The sequence below is a fragment of the Primulina tabacum genome, chromosome 14 (assembly GCF_025594145.1).
Source record: "Primulina tabacum isolate GXHZ01 chromosome 14, ASM2559414v2, whole genome shotgun sequence".
In the NCBI taxonomy this organism is placed as follows: Eukaryota; Viridiplantae; Streptophyta; class Magnoliopsida; order Lamiales; family Gesneriaceae; genus Primulina; species Primulina tabacum.
Window position 1 is genome coordinate 34,591,299 of NC_134563.1, and position 18,379 is coordinate 34,609,677.

At 34.0% G+C, this 18,379-nt stretch overlaps 3 protein-coding genes across 9 annotated transcripts; 1 reads left to right on the forward strand and 2 right to left on the reverse strand.

The window, feature by feature from the left end:
• The first annotated feature begins 405 nt into the window (after positions 1 to 405).
• LOC142524034 (E3 ubiquitin-protein ligase WAV3-like) lies at positions 406 to 3,870 on the forward strand. Of its 2 annotated transcripts, none has more exons than XM_075627759.1 (2): positions 406 to 1,089; positions 1,765 to 3,870. In XM_075627759.1, exons 1-2 carry the CDS (start codon positions 862 to 864, stop codon positions 3,700 to 3,702), a joined length of 2,166 nt encoding a protein of 721 aa, XP_075483874.1. In that variant the 5' UTR covers positions 406 to 861; the 3' UTR covers positions 3,703 to 3,870. The 2 variants fall into 2 exon arrangements, with proteins under 2 accessions (XP_075483874.1, XP_075483875.1); XM_075627760.1 differs by lacking the exon at positions 406 to 1,089 and adding an exon at positions 1,502 to 1,640.
• A 1,962-nt stretch (positions 3,871 to 5,832) lies between these two features.
• On the reverse strand, positions 5,833 to 8,940 carry LOC142525096 (dolichyl-diphosphooligosaccharide--protein glycosyltransferase subunit DAD1-like). 2 transcript variants are annotated; one of them, XM_075629264.1, is made up of 6 exons: positions 8,810 to 8,833; positions 8,004 to 8,111; positions 7,826 to 7,873; positions 6,526 to 6,613; positions 6,237 to 6,280; positions 5,833 to 6,153 (listed from the first exon to the last, which is right to left on the reverse strand). In XM_075629264.1, the coding sequence occupies exons 2-6, from the start codon at positions 8,088 to 8,090 to the stop codon at positions 6,070 to 6,072; spliced, it is 351 nt and encodes a 116-aa protein (XP_075485379.1). In that variant the 5' UTR covers positions 8,091 to 8,111; positions 8,810 to 8,833; the 3' UTR covers positions 5,833 to 6,069. The 2 variants fall into 2 exon arrangements, with proteins under 2 accessions (XP_075485379.1, XP_075485378.1); XM_075629263.1 differs by having other exon boundaries at positions 5,860 to 6,153; positions 8,805 to 8,940.
• A 2,348-nt stretch (positions 8,941 to 11,288) lies between these two features.
• Positions 11,289 to 14,054, reverse strand: LOC142525271 (uncharacterized). Of its 5 annotated transcripts, XM_075629504.1 has the most exons (5): positions 13,906 to 14,001; positions 13,552 to 13,659; positions 12,825 to 13,064; positions 11,734 to 11,860; positions 11,289 to 11,668 (listed from the first exon to the last, which is right to left on the reverse strand). In XM_075629504.1, the coding sequence occupies exons 3-5, from the start codon at positions 13,025 to 13,027 to the stop codon at positions 11,591 to 11,593; spliced, it is 408 nt and encodes a 135-aa protein (XP_075485619.1). In that variant the 5' UTR covers positions 13,028 to 13,064; positions 13,552 to 13,659; positions 13,906 to 14,001; the 3' UTR covers positions 11,289 to 11,590. The 5 variants fall into 5 exon arrangements, with proteins under 5 accessions (XP_075485619.1, XP_075485617.1, XP_075485620.1 ...); XM_075629502.1 differs by lacking the exon at positions 13,552 to 13,659 and having other exon boundaries at positions 13,906 to 14,054; XM_075629505.1 differs by lacking the exon at positions 13,552 to 13,659 and having other exon boundaries at positions 13,915 to 14,043.
• Between the last annotated feature and the right edge of the window lie 4,325 nt (positions 14,055 to 18,379).

Sequence of the window (18,379 nt, forward strand, 5' to 3'; positions counted from 1 at the left end):
GACGATGTATGTTTATGTAAGTACGTGTTTTCAAATATCTTCGAGTACAATAATATATAAAATAATTTGTTAAAAATACTAAATTACATGTCAAGAGATGATCTCAAGAATCTTTATCTGTAAGATGGGTCAAACATACCGATATTCACAATAAAAAGTAATATTCTTAGCATAAAAAGTAATATTTTTTCATGGATGACCCAAATAAGATATCTGTCTCACAAAATACGACCGTACGACCGTCTAACATAAGTTTTTTCCAAGATTATTTATCTTTGGTAGTCTAATTTAATTATGAAATTTCTACATGTATATATTTTACGAGTTAAAATGGGGGAAAAAAAAGAAGAAACGAAAGAAAGACTTTAAGAAATTGTAAGAGACAAAAGCACATGCAAGGTCAAAATCAGCTCCACACCGCAATCAAATAAAGTCGTAACCAAAGCTAAAACAGCGAAGGTCAGCTCATTCTCCATAATCATCCCATTTGTCTAATTTCTTGGATTTTATTTGTCATCAGCTAGCTGGAAGATAGTCCAAGATCCACACCCCTTCCATCTTTGTTATATAGCTATGTGTGTGTTATTTCTTCAGAAAGCACGGAAAAGTTCGACCCCCTTCATCCCACTTTTTTGTTCTTCCTTGTTTTGAGTTGTTTTCCATTTTATTACTTTTTTTAGGAGAATCCCATTTCAAGAACTAGCCATACCTTTCGTTCCTGTGATTTTCTATTTTTGGTGTTTGTTTAGGGTAATTTCATTTCAAGTGCCTGCCTTTCCCTTCGTTTTTCTTGAAAAGTTCTCACTTTTGGGCTTGAATTATCTTGTTTTGGTGGGTTTTTCTGTGCATCTATAATTTGAAATGGGGAGTAAATGGAGGAAAGTAAAGCTGGCCCTTGGATTGAATATGTGTGTTTATAGTTCAAGAAATCATTTAGCTGACGATGATGATGAAGCTTTTCCACAGCCGTCTGAGAGGCGGTCGGACGCCGCCTTGCTATCGCCTTCAGGAGACTGGGCCACTGCGCCATCTACGCCAAGTTCGAATAGGCTGAGGCTTTCCAAGAGCTTGAGTAGATCTTCTTCCAAGGTTTGGCTTATTTCTTTGGATTATTTTATATCTTTAATTTTTCATGTGACAGTGTGAATTCTTGTGTTGGTGAGTTTTTCTGTATGTGTTTGTTGGGATTTATGTCTTATGTTTTATGTTTCTTGCTGCATCGGAGGGTTTGAGTAGATTGATGTATACGGTAGATGAAAGAATGGAAAATCTGCTACAATGAAAGTCTTGGAGACCTTCACAAGGCTGATTTCTATGTGGTATTTTCCATGTTGCTGCATTTAGGCGGTGTGATTGCGTGTGATTGTGCAGGAGATGGACTGATGGACACAAGTCCGAGACCATTTGGTTTTCTATGTAGCCAGATCGTGTCTTTGGTCATGTTCTTTTGAATCGTATGACATTTTTAAAAACCTATTTTTAAGTCTTGAACTTGAGAAGAGCAGCAAGGAATTCTGAAGTTCCAGTTAGTTGTTCTTCACTATTGCTTTGTACGTGATCTGAAGTTAATCTGATACAACTCCTAGTTGCTGCAACCCGTGTATTAACAATCACTTCTCTAATTTGGATGCTATTGTTTGGTATTGTATTTGGAACTTATAGTCAATATATGTTTCTTCTGATATTTGAATATTTATAAACCAAGTCTTTGTTTATCATTACGGGCCGACTCATCCCAATTTCTTTCCACTTTCCACTTTTCAGAAGACCTGCTCTATATGTTTGGCATCAATGAGACGAGGGGACGGCCATGCTATATTTACTGCGGAATGTTCACATTCTTTTCATTTCCACTGCATCGCTTCAAATGTGAAACATGGAAACCAAATTTGCCCAGTCTGCAGAGCAAAGTGGAAAGAGATTCCCTTACAAGGCCCCAACTCAGACACACAGGTGGGAAAAGCGAGAATTAATCCAGTTGACTGGCCCCAGGATAATGCTGTGATGACTGTTCTCCGTCGGTTGCCACCACGTCGTTCGGATTCAACACGACATGCCGGGCCGCTGTTTCAGACCCTTGAGCCATCACTCTTCAATGATGATGAGGCACTTGATGATGAAATTCATTCTTCTGAGAAAAACACATCAAACAAGCTGCCCGTATATTGTGACGATGTAACAAAAGTCACAATTAAAACATTTACGGAAGTTCCAGCTGCTCCACAGTCGAGTGCTTTGGAAAGCTTTACTGTCCTACTTCATATTAAAGCTCCTTGTTCAAATAGTTGGCTTAATCCCGGCAAGAACAACGCTAGTTTGCCCCAAATATCTCACACACCCCGTGCTTCGGTTGATCTTGTCACGGTTCTTGACATCAGTGGAAGTATGGCAGGTACAAAGCTTGCCTTGCTAAAACGGGCAATGGGTTTTGTTATTCAGAATCTTGGTCCAAATGATAGATTGGCAGTCGTTGCCTTCTCTTCAACGGCTAGACGCCTATTTCCTCTTCGTAGGATGTCTGAAACAGGGCGGCAGCTTGCCCTTCAAGCTGTTAATTCTTTGGTTGCCAATGGAGGAACGAACATTGCTGACGGTCTGAGACAGGGGGCCAAAATAATGGAGGACCGAAGAGAAAAGAACCCAGTTGCCAGTATAATATTATTATCTGATGGGCAGGATACATATACAGTTACTAATGGTGTTGGCAATCAAAATCAACCAAATTACCAGTTGCTCCTTCCTTCGCCTGTTCTCGCTGAAGAGAGCTCAGGTTTCAAGATTCCAGTTCATACATTTGGCTTTGGTGCTGATCACGATGCATCATCAATGCATTCAATTTCTGAGATGTCAGGAGGGACATTTTCTTTCATCGAAACTGAAGGGGTTATCCAGGATGCATTTGCACAGTGCATTGGTGGTCTTTTGAGCGTCTTGGTAAAAAATTTGCAGGTAAAGATAGAGTCTGTGGACCCAAGAATCTATCTTGGATTCTTAAAAGCTGGAAGCTACCCTAATCATGTGTCACCCAATCAACGTACTGGATGTATTGACATCGGAGATCTATATGCTGATGAGGAGAGAGACTTTCTCGTTTCAATTAATGTCCCTGCTGAGGTGTCAGGCAATGAAACATCATTGCTGAGGGTAATGTGTACATACAGTGACCCCTTGACCAAAGAAATGGTGACCTTGGAAGGCGAAGAAGTAAGAATCAAGAGAACTGAAGCTGCCATGCAAGAGAATGTCTCAATTGAAGTGGACAGGCAGCAAAACAGGGTCCAAGCAGCAGAAGCAATGGCACAAGCACGAACTGCAGCTGAAAATGGGGATTTGGCTGGCGCTGTCTCTGTACTTGAGAACTGCCGAAAAGATTTGTCGGAAACTGCATCAGCTAAGTCTCAAGACAAACTCTGTGTTGCTCTTGATGCTGAGCTTAAAGAAATGCAAGAGAGAATGGCCAGTAGACATGTATACGAGGCATCTGGAAGGGCGTATATTCTGTCGGGATTGAGCTCTCATTCCTGGCAACGAGCAACAGCTAGAGGTGATTCTACAGATGGTTCGAGCCTACTCCAGGCTTATCAAACCCCATCAATGGTAGAGATGCTTACTCGTTCTCAGGCTACATTGTTGGCTAGCCCTTCGACCCAAAGGAGTCTACGACCAGTGTGGTCATTTGCAGCACAACCAAAACCAAGGTAATGGCATGGGAAGCGTTAATCACTGCTAAGCATCCTATAGCGTCGGCTTTTCTTCGTCTTGTGTGGCTCTTTGAGTTTTGTTTTGGGTGGGTCTGGTAGAGAAACAAGGATACTTTTTGTCTTAAAATACTTTTTGTGTACTACTTGTGTAAAGAAATAAACTTTGTAAGAAGTGTAACAATATCTATTGGGGGAAGCAAAGGGAATTAGCTGATAACTTTTTGTTTGCCGTGTCATCGTTGGGGGTGATGTAGATGATGTAAGGATATTTGGTTTATGTATGAGATAAATGGGTATTAGTTGGTTTGTGAGGATAAGGCATCATTGTACTGATACATATAACATAATAATGCAGCGTTGTGATTCATTAAATTCTAGAAATAATGTGTTCAAATGAGCAACTTGAGTATAAGCACAATTTTTTTAAACACGTTGAATAAATATATCTTTTAAATATAAAATAAAACATTCATAAAAATTATTTTTGCATATTTAAATAGAATTAAGCTATTTAATTATATTAAAGCATAAATGATGAAGACCGGGTGATTCGGATAAGAGCTTGGTGGGCGATTGCAGCAGGTCGAGTTGATGAGCTGGAGATGATTGCCCGGACACCTAAACCTGCACTTTCAAGAGAGAAAGAACGCTAATGGGCGTGACCATTCCGACGCTCAAGTTATTCAATGATTATATGGAGAATTTTGTAATAAATGTTGTAGGCGATATATAAGTAAATGAGAATCTTTAATGTTAAACCAACATGATATTTATAATAAGAAAGACAATGATGATCTTGTTTTCAGTGTCCAACAACTATTCATGAGGGTATGGCTGCCCATGCTTTCTGCTTTCACTGACACTGTTGGGTCTGACAACCCATGCTTGTTTTGATTGAGTTCGGTCACTTTTTACACGCTAAATGATCGCTTAATGATGATAAATCCATGATGCCCCATATTTATGATTTAAATTATGTCTCCTGTACTAGAATGCTCGAGTTCTATCCTCCCGGGCTCCGAAACAGAAATATCCTTGCTACTCAAGCTTCCTGGCTACCTGGTTAATCTGCTGGTAATATCTCGGGAGCTCTCAGTTAACTGGTCTCAAAACCGATGATGATCCGAGAAAATATAGGATATTCTCGGGTATCAATAAACTTAATATATAATCATGATCAACAATATAATTATATATGATGTTTGGTGTGCAAATTGAGTGTTAGATGCAATCAACGACCATTTTATCAACCACGCCGAATAGAACCCAGATTGTTAGCGGGTGTCGTCAGATTTTTGGTGTCTTTGAAATTTGAAGTGGTAGGGGTTTGAATCACAGCTGTATATGTACTTAATTTATTTATCTTTAAAAATCGACTTAACTTTGAAGACTAAAGTTGCTTTTCCATCGTTTTTTAATTTGTGTTCTCTGCCCATCCATACCTCTATCTTCTGCAGCTTAACTTTTCCAGTAAGTGGTTGGATTTTTGTATGGTATATTTGCTGGTTCGTGCAAATTTACATCATCATTCCAATTAACATAATCATCACGCACACTTTAAAGTAAAGAGATGAATTGACAATGATTATTATTTAGAGTCGGTCGATAAAGAATTGTTTAGAATTCGAATCGACTTGACTCGACTCAGTTAAAATATGAGCCAAGCTATTGTAAATCGCAAAATATCCAACTTCAAATCAAATAAAATGAAAGAAGGTTGACACGTATAACATGACTTATCATTTAACTTCAATTCAATATTATCCACAACTTATTTAAATTTGATCTCACAATTATCTCAGCCATTTTGAGTTATATTCTATAATACAGAATAATTTTAAAATATAAAACAATGTGAACATAGTACATATATCTTGGTATAATATAAAACGAAAACACATCAGATGCAACACATCAAGTGCATGAAAAACACTTATTTTTAGCATTTTTTCCCGAAATTTAAACTAATCCGAATATAGTTTTTTGTTCTCTTTTTTTTTCAAAATAACCATTTTTACAGTGGGTTTTTCTGGCAACGGGCTCTTTGAAATTTCACACATATAGCGGTATATTTTTAATTCTTCTCTTCTACGCGGTTGAACAGAAAACTGAATAAGAAACGACAGCTCAATATTTCTAAAATTCTCAGTAAAGTCGATGCTAAAAAAGGCAGAATGATTCAGAATCTGTAAAATGTTCTGTAGAAGACGTTCTTCAAAACTACAAATAGGAACTCTTGCTCAGTATAGAAACCAATTGCAGTCAACTGTATAGGGATCTCACCGAACACAGTTATCCCAGGAAGTTCGTGATCACCAGATGAAGTACTGAGTTACAGAGTACAAAATAGGGATCTCACCGAACACAGCTATCCTAGGAAGTTCATAATCACCAGATGAAGTACCAAGTTACAGAGTACAAAATCAGCGAAAGCCCGTTCTGGAGGTAAATCCTGCAAGTTTTGGACACGGCGTGTAAACAATCAAAATGAAACAAGACGTGATGTCAGAGGACCATTTTCTTGAAAGTTTTTACCTTGAATTCCTTATTTTCTTTGTTCACTTGAATTCGAAGACTAACTGTTACCAAGAAACGCCAACATTCAGTTATACAGCTCCTCACATGCTGATAAAAATATCAGCATAGGGAACACAAGAGTTGGTATCATTGAACTGTGTGGGAAGAGCAAGGGATCCATTTAAATTCGCACAAAGTCCCCTTCCCAAAAATCACATGCCAAGTTTTCCCAAAAACCACATGCCAAGTTTTCCCAAAAACTAGTAAAATCTATTGCAATAGAAAGGAAACGAGAAGTTCAACTTACCGGCAAGGACCGCAGTCCCTACACATGAAAGCACACCAGAAAGAAAGGAGTTGAATGGGAAAGATCCGACGACAGCCATGTAAACTACCTAATATCAGCATTAACAAAACAGAGTAACGGCTTTTTACCTTCTTGGATTTGGAAAATGATAAGACAAACCAGATAAACAGAAATGTGATGAGGGTGATTTTCCTCGAGAAAATGCACAAGAAAAGAATCAGACATCAAATATTATGATGAAATTAGAGGATATGAACTTGTGAATACTTTGATGGATTCCTTAGGTACGATGATGCTCGCACATACAACAAAAGCTTCTTAAATATAGCCAGTTGTAGCATTTTTTGTCTAATATAACCACGTCGCAACTAAACAAATTTTTAAACCCAGAAAAAGGAAAATGTGACTTGTTTTAGACCACATGGTCAAGTAAACCAGCTAGGCAAGGACTATACAAAAGAATTTTCTTACGAAGATAATGTTAGAAAAGTGACAATTGTGTGTATTAATATTAGAAAGTGATGCCACTAGAGGTCTATAAAGACAGTTGGGTCAATAAAAAATTGGAGATCTCATGAAAAATGTAAACGAGGGATGAAAAACATTAAACTGGTAGTTATGACCTGAAGGCCAGTAGTCGTATTAGGATCCATACAAGCAATTCTACTAAGTTAGGTATGAACACCAAAATATACAAGCAACCTTGGACTAAACAATTAACGAAACATATAAACTATATCTGCTTTCTAAGTAAAGGTCAGCGGTTCTCAAAACTGGGTAAACATCAAATAAAAAATTACAATAATGGCACACACCGAAATCAAAATGATTGGTTTTGGGTAACTATAACATCTATTACAAAACTAAATTTTCTCTAACTTTTTACGTTATAATTTTTTTTCAGAACATGCTTAACCTATACACCAAACTAAATTAACCAAATTTGAAAATTTCTGTTTCCGTTGCCAGATTTGGGCTTCTAAAACAGTTGAAGGATCGCCTTCAATCACTACAACATGCCAATTGACCCTGAGATTGCCAAAAACACCAACACAAAAGAAATCTTTTAGATTGATTCTCACGGACCTTCCAATTTCTGAGGTGATCATAAATCAAGAGGCTGTTACAACCTTATAAAGTTATAGGTCAACATTGATTGAAAAGCTAGGTACAAATAAGTTCATAAATAAAATACCACATCCAATCACAGCTGGTCAATCATGAAATCTACAAAACTTTACAAAAGCTTCTCAGAATTCAAATACTGGTTATAGATTTATATGCGACCACGGACTGTCACCTGAATCACAGCAGTGACGACTGCGAACATAATGTAAATGTCGATGATCTGCAAATAGTTATAGTACAATCACTTATAGATTATATATATAAAAAAACCCAAATATGTACATATAGCATCATTGTAAACACAAACTGTTCCAAGAGGAGGGAGAGAGAGAGAGAGAGAGTAAGGACACCTTCAGATTGGTGGGCGTAGCTGAGTATGCAGACAGGAGAGATTGAAAAAGTGCCCGGGCATCGTTTGTGGTAGCTGATTTCACCATTTTCTAACTCTTAATTTATATCTGCGTGAATGCAACAATGAAGCATGAAGAATTTGAATGTCGAGAATGTGGTCAAGCCAAAAATTAATAACATCCTAAACGTCATGCTCGAGCTCGAATTATAAATAATTTGCTAATATTTATTTGGAGATGAATAAATGAGCTCTTGGACCATTATGTTTGAAATCAATCCACACAAGTACCAACCCCGTGGCTCTAGCTCAAGGCCCTTTAATCTTCATGGGTTTTTTGAAAACTTGTGTGGCACACAGTAAATATTTGCTGTAATCGCAGCCATATTTTCTTGGATCAAATGTCTAATAAAGGTCAATGTAACTTAAGGTAATGGTATCACTTCTCTAAAGAAGAAAATTTTTAGGTAGTTTACTCTCTGTTCCCAAATATTATACAGGTTGGTTCCTTGAAATGTCGCTAAAAAATTTGGTGAATACATAAACGTTGATGAGAAAATATCGAAGAATCATTGACAGCAACTATTCACATAAAAAATCAACGAATCGTTGAATTTTAAGACACAGGCAGAGATAACACTGAAGGGTGAGAAAAGAGATCGAAATGAGATCAAATATCAGAGGTCTACAAACTCAAATAAAAAACATTCAATTATAATTAACATATACAGTCCGAAACCATCCTCGATTTTTAATCCCTAACCCGTAATCACAATCAACGAAAAATTAGAAGAAGAAGGACCTCACGAGTCGTACGGCGGAGCTCAGCGGCGGACGATGCAGGAGCTAGCTTGGGATTTGACTGGGACTGACTTCTTATTGGTTATATGGATTTCCTAATTGGGCCCTTCTAGTGTGCCAGCCCGCCTGGTTTTTAATCTACTTTGGCTCTAGGCCTGTTATTGTCTTGGTGTATTCCTTATAAATAATAACCTTTAAGAATAATACTTAGACCTAATTCAACCCCAAAAGCTAATTCAAGGGGGGAGGATTGTCCAAGCCCATATATACAACTTCAAGGTTATTTATCCAACCGATGTGCGACAATTAACACACCCCTCTCACGCCCAGGAATGAACATCTGGAGCGTGAAGTTTACAAATGACCCAATTATGGGCAGAACGAGTGGCCTAATTATAGACAGTCCAACACATAACAGTAGAATCCGGGCTTAAGAATGGCACTTGGACCTAACTCAACCCCAAAAGCTAGCTCAAGGGGGGAGGATTGTCCAAGCTCATATATACAACTCCAAGGTTATTTATCCAACCGATGTGAGACAATTAACAATAACCGGTGCACATATACATGCTATGCGTGTTTCTACACTATTTTTTTATAATTAATTTGATTTATATATAAATAAAAATCAAAATACACTTATAAAAATAGTTATTATATTTAAATTAGAATCAAAATATAATTATAAAAAATAATGATGAACTACACTATAATTTTGATCAGTAAAAGATGTGCATACGTTATATGTGTTATTATTATTTTAAATTTAATCAAATAATATTAAACAATTAATATGAAATTATTTCAATTTAGAAGAGTTGTTCGATTTAAAATGAAGTTTTGTTTAGATTTTTTTCTATATAAAATATGGAGTGACTTAAGGAGGTTTTTAGTAAGGTAAGAAAGATAATTATGAAATTAAATATTTTGATGTCCTCTAAGGTAGTTACTTTAAGGTCTCACACTTAACAATATAGTATAGGGCAAAAAGTTGTGTGAGACGGTCTCACGGGTCGTATTTTGCGAGACGGATCTCTTGTTTGGGTCATCCATGAGAAAATATTACTTTTTATGCTAAGAGTATTACTTTTTATTGTGAATATCGGTAGGGTTGACCCGTCTCACAGATAAAGATTCGTGAGACCGTCTCACGAAAGAATTACTCATAGTATAGATGTATGAATTAAAAACTAAATAGAAAAAGAAAGGAAAAAAAGACCAAAGTAAGAATTGAATCCTGCAACTTAATACTTAGAAAACAAAAAATCTATCTACTAAGCTATATGTGATTTACATTAAAATTTTAACACTTTATTATTCTATATAAATACTAAAACAGACAATGACACAAAAAATTAGTTATTCCTGATGATCTCAAACTTAATAATATAATATAGAATTATTATTATTATTACTACTCACGATTCTTGCACGCATGCGTACTTCTGTAATTTTATTCTCATATAAAATATATTGTGTTGGTATATCTTTGTTTCATAAAAAAAAAAATATGTATGTTTTTTTTCTCGTAATAAACCAATATATATCATATTTTTTATAAAAAAAAAATAATTAATTTGGTGTGTTATTAATTTGTTGAAATAAGAATCTTAGAAAATTGCAGGGGGAAAAATCAAAATGATGAATAAAATAGTTATTTATAAGGGTATTTCAAGAACAACAACATAAAACACACCAAGAGACTGAAGTGATTATTATGTTGTGCTCTTCCATAATAATAGAATAATAGATTATTATTGCGAACAAGGACTTTAATGTAATCGAGTGTGATGAAGTAAAACTATTTTTTATTTCCGGTGGAAAAATCCATAACAATAATATATTATGGATCTAAATTGAATGTCATTCTAATAAAAATCTGCCCTTATATAATTAAATTTATTATTACAAAATGTGTTTTAAAAATCAAATATTAATTTATTTGTTTTAAAAATTGTGTTAGATTTTAATACTACTTCAAATTATTGATTGATTTAACTTGCGTTTTTAAAGTCAACTTATATTATTCTATAACAAATTTGAATCGAATGTTTTTATAATTTTTTAATTAAATTTTATAAGAAAATTGAATAATTAATATAAAATATTAAATGGTAGGATTCAAGTCGATGCACTAGAGAAAACAAGGGAATAAGTCTGCATTGGAGGTTGATAATTCCAAAAAGTTGAGAGTAGTAAATTGATAAATGGTAAAAATTTGTGTGAGACGGTATATTTTATAAAACAGATCTCTTATTTAGATCATTTATAAAAAAATATAAATTTTTATGCTAAGAGTATTACTTTTTATTGTGAATATCGGTAGGATTGACCCGTCTTACAGATAAAGATTAGTGAGACCATCTCACAAGAGACCTACTCTTCATAAGTAATACAAATGGGTTGCATTTAGTTGGAAAAAGTAAAACGATGCCGTTAAAATTTGACTACTACAAATTCTTAATTCTTCAGACTTCAGAAAAGATGTAGATGAAACTTTTGAGAACTAACCAAAGAAAAATGGTGTGATGTTACAACCACAGAGGCACAGAGAGCAAGATCGTAAGCGGCTGCAGGATACAGATGCAGCTTATTTTTTTATATTCATCAGAATCGTAAGCCAGATCAATGTTCGATGGTAACACTGAACAATGAACCGACGACCGAGAAGAACAACAATTTTCAACGCATGAAGTTTCTGACGCAACCAAACTCCGCAAGTCCGAGAAATCGAACAGCAAGAACCTAAGGCTGATCCCCCGTGAGTTGGTGTTTGGCCATTATATTCTACCCTTGCTTAAGTTCGTTGGGCTTGGGAATCTTCTTGTATTCATAGTTATCAACGTTAACTTTTTGTTGCAATACCTGTAATAAAAGTATAAGAGTTACACGATAATTAGGACAAAAATAACTCAGAATCGCAATGTTACCCTTAGCTCTTCTTCCAGTGAAATTTGTTTTGGTTTATAGGCGTCCACAGGTCCTGCTCTTGACAGCGCTTTCCTTGTCTCAATAATCTCCCACTCCTGATCATCCTTCACCTTAGCGATATCTTTGCTGAATCAGAAATTCAACCCCATCAAACTAAAATAGAGGTACAGACTTACGCTTTTAATTACTATGAACTCTTAGCAAAATGGTATTGACGTCCAAAGAATGAGACAGTAGGAACCAGAAAATTTCTTTGACATCTGGTGAAAAGATTACGTTCTTTGAGGGAGAGTAACCAACAAACACACATTTAATAGGTTTGATTGATATCAACTTTGCTTCCCTTTTCCTCGTGTTTATTTATATAAGAAATACACCAAAAAGGCTTCGGGAGAAAGAGTTTAAGATTCGAACTCTAGGGTCAGAATCAAGGAGAATAGCTACTTTGCCTCTTCTTATATAGGTGATGGATGTATACAGGGAACAACCTCTTGGGACTTATTAGATGAAAAATATTATCACTAAGACAAAAATACAATGGCCTAGTTGGAAATGAAAATATTTTTTAAGCCTTCCGTTCTTTGTTGGCTTCCATTAAAAAATTAAAACATTGCAAGAATATGTATACCAGTGTGGCAAATAAGACTGAGAAAGCTCAAGATTTATCTTCATATTCACCTAAGAAAATATAAAGGAACTCCACAAAACCTAACAGTTTTTCCTTTAACCTGCATGTAAAATGATCACGCCTACAACTTGCTCAAGTTGTTAAGCTATAGCAAACAATCCATGTACCACTTATAGTTGTACTACAAGATTTCTGTAAATTTATCCCAAACAAGAAGCTATATTTGGAACATTTGTTTCCATTTCCTTATTTAGAATACCACTCTTTCCAGGAATTTTTTTGTCCCGTGAAAACCTAACACCATTGATTCATCACTATTCAGCACGTTAATAGCACATGATAATTCAACTTAAGAACTGGAGAACTGTTATAATGACGAAATAAATAGATCGAAGTTGAACAGATACTTCGTTCACCATAGATCAAAACCAGAATCTCTATCAGATTAATATTCAAACAAACCTGCCCTGTAGTAGATGCCCAAGACCTAGAGCTCCAAGCACAGTAAGAGAGATCATTGGAAGACCGTATCTAGTAAATGGTGTCCTTCTACCCCAGCGTTTAAACCTTGGAGATGAATGCTGAAAGGTGGTTGTAGCTGATGCTGCTTGACTTTCTACTTTCTTGGGTTGATCCGTACTCATATGGACAGTAGTCATTTCCATATATCATAAAATCTACAGCATCATAATTTCAAAGTTGCTGCATATAAGAATGAACTCCCACTTCTCAACACAACCAAAATTTTTGAAAATAGAACCATACACATGGGGCTCCACAAATTATACCTCCGTCAATCAACAAAAAAAGTGCAAATAATTCGCACTCAGCGTCACCCAAATATAAATTTTATTTCACATCCAAAATGTCTGAATGTTTATACACATGCTGCTATAACAATTTTTTACCAATAACTAAATTTAAAATACTCGACGATACCACCTAACAAAGCATGGAAAAATTGCTAAAAGATCGTGATAACCAAGTATGTCGTAGTTATAGGAAGATGCCTGCAAAATTCTCCAGAGCGTACAAAGAAATTCTGGGTATGTGATCCGAATCGAACTAAATTTCCACATACTTCTCCTGGGAAAAGGCAACCGAAGCCATTATGACATCAATAAACCCAGCAGAAATTAAGGGCTGTAAGAAAGAGAAAGCTAATCTTTCGTCTGCTAATGGCACGAACCTCGATCAATTAAGTACAATATCCATTCACTGAATAATTAAAAGCTCGCGAGAATTCATCTCCAAAAGGTCGCGGCAATAATTAATTTTTCCCTGCGACTCAACCCACCTATTCTCCAACAGAAGAATCAAAAGGCTAAACATACAAAAGATATCGAGTAAAAATAGAATCCCTCAAAAACAGCGAGACAAAAAAATCTGAACCCGAATCCACAAAATATAAACGTTTTGAAAACTCAGATCAAAAAGCATTTACGTATAATGATATCCCCGTCGAATTGGCCATCAATAGCGTGGTAAAAAAATATTAAAAAATAAAATGAACAACTGACGACATAGAGTTAAAAAGACCTACGAGTCGTACGGCGGAGCTCGGCGGCAAAGACGGCAGCGGCAGATCCACGAGCTAGGCTCGGAATTTGAGAGAGTGGAAGATAGTAAACCGTGGACATCCTAACTGGGCCTTCTTAATATTTCAGTTGGGTCAAATATGTTCAATATAATTTGGATATGATGGGCCCAATTGTTGTTTTGGTGGTTTTTTAAATAATAAGAATAATAATATGTAACAATTTTATATTTAACATGGAGTAAATTGAATTTAGTGTAAAATAAATAATTTTATTATGACCTATTCCTTTCATGACAACTCCACACAAAAATATTTTTTTATTTTTTATATTAAAAATATTATTTTTTTATGATAGATAAGTCGGGTTGACCTGTGTCATGGATATTAAGTCGTGAGACGGTATCATAAAAAATCTGTTATTTTGTATAAAGTCATAAAATTATATAACACCATTAAAGCCCAATTTAAACTAGAAAATTGTCTCTCAATCTTTATAATAAAAAAATGTTTTTATTAAGTTTATTTTGAAAGTTTTCAAGAAAGATCATGTCACTTATGAGAGTATATCAAATATCTATTTATGTGAGACATATCATTAAATTGAAAAATTAATATTTTTAACATAAAATGATAATAAACCGGGTCAGATTAATGATCTGTCTCACAAAATTGATTCATAATACGGTCTCAAACAAGTTTTCATGTCGAAGAAAATCCCAAATGTAATCACTCGGAATATTAATTTCTCAAATAGAATCCTAGATGCATATGATCTAATATATTAGCTTTAAATAAAATACAAACTCGCAAACTTTGCCTCGTCTATTGAAGTTCCCCCCACGTGGATTAATAGTTTCTTTTATTTTTGACTCGTTAGTTCGTTGGTTGATATAAATTTTGTCGAATTAAAGGCCCATTATTTCTCGTAATATTCCCATTGTACACTGAATTATCATAAATTAAACTTTAACGTGAGAAATGTAATATAAAACTTGATAAATAACTTATAAAATTCGTGTTTAGATTAAAATCCACCCCTGTCTAAATATCCCAGTATGGTTCTCTCTTCTACAATTGTATGGGGACATAAAGTCCTATATGAAATTAATTCACGTTAAATATTGGGAAATTCTTCTTTTTTACAGCGAAAAATTAAAATTAATTACACATAAATGAATTCCACTTATACATGAATAAATGTCTTACCCTTACAAGTCGGGTGTGTTTTTAATATTGGCAAAAACTTGTGTGAGACGGTCTCACGGATCGTATTTTGTGAGACGGATCTCTTATTTGGGTCATCGATGAAAAAATATTATTTTTTAACCTAAGAGTATTACTTTTTATTGTGAATATTGGTAAGGTTGACCTGTCTCACAGGATAAAGATTCGTGAGCTCACAAGAGACCTACTCTTTTATATTTATGACTGGGTTTATTAATTCAACCCTTGAATTATATCTAATGCACATTGGATACTATTTAATTTACCAAAAATAAATTTATTTTATTTAAACCAATACAGATATATCATTTGTAGTAATGAACAACTAACTAATGAACAACTAACTCTGACTATTTAAATTTACCAAATGGGAAAGTTTTCGAAATATATGTCAATTTTTTTGAATACTTAGACACCTTTTGATTTGCAAGATAAGATGATAAAAGATGTACATTATGAATTATGATGATACGAAAGCACATGTAACCCAAAATATTATTATATCTCAAGCTGAGATTTTTTTCCTCCTATTCCAATATTATTAGATCATCGTATTTTTATGAAAATTAACATATATGTTGTTAATTCAATAGCTAATATTTGACAATATCATAAAGAGAGGAAAAAAAACTTCAGACCTAGTATAAAATAATATCAGACGATTGATGAAACAAAATATTAAAAAAAAAAATTATCATCCACAAGAAATGATATCTTGATGTATGAATTTATTTCTAAAAACGTTTTTTTATAACTATTTTCTAGCTTATTTAATTAAAATATTAATAACAATCCAAAAATTTCTTCCTTATTTATATAATAGTTATTATGCATGCGAAATGCTGAACATAAGAAATTTGATCCCTGATTTGATGTTGGTTCGAGACGTACTTGATGCATGCATGTAATCAATCTAAAATTGTTGTTATTAATGTTAAACTTGACTTATTATTTATTAAGGTTTTAATCTACAGCGAAACAAAACTCCGGTGAAATCGTCTTGCGATTTAATTTTGTGAAACTGATCTCTGATCCTATCTGACAATATGAAAAATATTATTTTTTTATGTCTAAAGTATAACATTTTCTTCAAAAATATAATTTTTTTTGTTAATTATGTTATGAATAGATATTGTATAACATATGTTAATCAAATCGGAAAAATATTTTTTTGCCGAAAATACTTTTTTTTCATTATAAGTATAAACTAATTTTATGGATATAAACTAGATGAGATTGTTAAGAAGACGTACTCTTTAATATATATTTTTTAAAAAACCAAGATTTCCTATGCGTCAGTGAACTGTATTATATTTATTTGAGTTATTGTAAAATTTGTTATTTCGATCAGGGTGGCAACTTCCCTTCACATTTTACGGATTTAAATTTGTATCATTATATACATCACTGGGAATGTGAAGAAAATAATTCATTGTTGATAAAAATTTGTGTGAGACGATCTCACGGGTTATACTTTGTGAGATAGATATCTTATCTTGGTCATCTATGAAAAAATATTACTTTGTATGCTAAGAATATTACTTTTTATTGTGAATATCGGTATGATTAACTCGTTTCACAGATAAATATTCGTGAAAACCGTTTCACAAGAAACTTACTCTTTATTGTTTAATACCTAACTATTTGTTTCCTTATATCATGTAATAATGAATAGGAAATCTCTTGTCATACGGTTTCACGGATCTTTATTCATGAAACGAGTAAACAATATCAAATATTTTATATACAGGAAAATATGCCGACAAGCTGCGGTGACCCTATTTTCTCGGCCAGGATTCCACATTTTAAGATTTATGGCCCGATTCTTCCGGTGATATCTGTCGGCGGGCATAAGTGTCGGCACCGACGTGCCAGGACTCTTGCCGGTAAATCATTCACTCTTCGGTTATTTATAAACATAAATTGGGACACATGATTTAAAAAAAAATAAAAAATAAAAACGCGAGTCAAAAGATACTTTTTCAGACCATTTTTACAAAATAACTCAAATATAAAATTAACGAGATAAAAATTGTAGGATCGACCGAAAGTATTATTACATTGAAAGTGTACTATATTATGCATATTTTTTTAAGCGACATCCAAATTTTATAGATTCCCTATTTAGCAAATAACTAAAATTTTGATTATGTTAGGGGCAACCGATCGAGTTAGAGCTTGATCCGTGAGACATGTCAACTCTACCCACATTTAAAACAATAAGTAATATTTTGACATAAAACTAATACATTTTCATGGGTAATCCAAATAGGATACTCGTCTCACAAGATTGATTCGTCAGACCGTCTCACAAATTTTTTTGTATTAATTTATTGTCCGAGAGTAGATTGCGACATGGACAACAATTAGGTTACTTTTCGATCGAATGATTTGAGTTTGAAATCAGCTCATGGGCTGATGAATTTTAAATCCATCACAATTTAACAAAAAAATAGCTAGTTGAGATTCAAAATAATTGTCAAATAATTTTATCCAAAATTCAATATATTTATTATTGCACATTTGAAATCACTCAGTCGAGTGAATTACAGTGAAATTGCAAGCAGGAAAAAGAAAAATATAAAAAGTAGTTGTCGACGTTAAGGTTGCTTCCATCTGTGAACAATGGAATAAAATCAACGCTGTGATTGGAAACGAGACCTCCGAATTCAATTATAATTAACTAAATTAATTGTGGGATAAAATTAATATCGTTAATGATGATGTGTGATTTGATAAGACCTCAAAGAATCGACTCTCTCTCGTAAATTACACCCTCTAATACACTTTTGTAAGTGTCCATATTTGAAGTGTGTGTGTGTGTATATGTGTGTGTGTGTGTGTATGTGTGTGTGTGTGTGTGTAAGTAAAATATGATATTTTCTTTTAAAAATAACATCTCGAAAATGATGTTTGATCAAGCTTACGAAACATCATCTTTCCGGTGAAGTTTGTCAAGCACTCGTTGTCACTCATTTTGTTACATTTATTTAACCTAGCGATAAGTTTACCTAACCCGTGATTGCAGGTAGATTTTAGGCACATAAAGTTAGCGAAATTATATCACATATCGATTTTGTTATAGAGATATCCGATTCAATATAATTCATAAAAAAATATTATTTTTTATGCGAAAATGATAATTATTCACAAGGAGACGGCTGATAATTTTAGTGGTGATGTTTTTTTTTTCAATCACATGTGAGTTTTTTTTTTTTTTTTGGTAATTAACTGGTGAAATTTAGAGTGTGTA

What these genes read in the sequence shown, in the direction of transcription:
- LOC142524034 (XM_075627759.1), top strand. Translation starts at nt 862, where the DNA reads ATGGGGAGTAAATGGAGGAAAGTAAAGCTGGCCCTTGGATTGAATATG. An exon ending in TGAGTAGATCTTCTTCCAAG is followed by an intron (nt 1,090 to 1,764) that starts GTTTGGCTTATT and finishes TCCACTTTTCAG; the next exon opens with AAGACCTGCTCTATATGTTT.
- LOC142525271 (XM_075629502.1), bottom strand. Translation starts at nt 13,027, where the DNA reads ATGGAAATGACTACTGTCCATATGAGTACGGATCAACCCAAGAAAGTA. An exon ending in GGGCATCTACTACAGGGCAG is followed by an intron (nt 11,861 to 12,824) that starts GTTTGTTTGAAT and finishes TTTCTGATTCAG; the next exon opens with CAAAGATATCGCTAAGGTGA. An exon ending in CACTGGAAGAAGAGCTAAGG is followed by an intron (nt 11,669 to 11,733) that starts GTAACATTGCGA and finishes CTTTTATTACAG; the next exon opens with GTATTGCAACAAAAAGTTAA.
- LOC142525096 (XM_075629264.1), bottom strand. Translation starts at nt 8,090, where the DNA reads ATGGTGAAATCAGCTACCACAAACGATGCCCGGGCACTTTTTCAATCT. An exon ending in AGGGACTGCGGTCCTTGCCG is followed by an intron (nt 6,281 to 6,525) that starts GTAAGTTGAACT and finishes TCTTGGTAACAG; the next exon opens with TTAGTCTTCGAATTCAAGTG. An exon ending in AAGAAAATAAGGAATTCAAG is followed by an intron (nt 6,154 to 6,236) that starts GTAAAAACTTTC and finishes CAAAACTTGCAG; the next exon opens with GATTTACCTCCAGAACGGGC.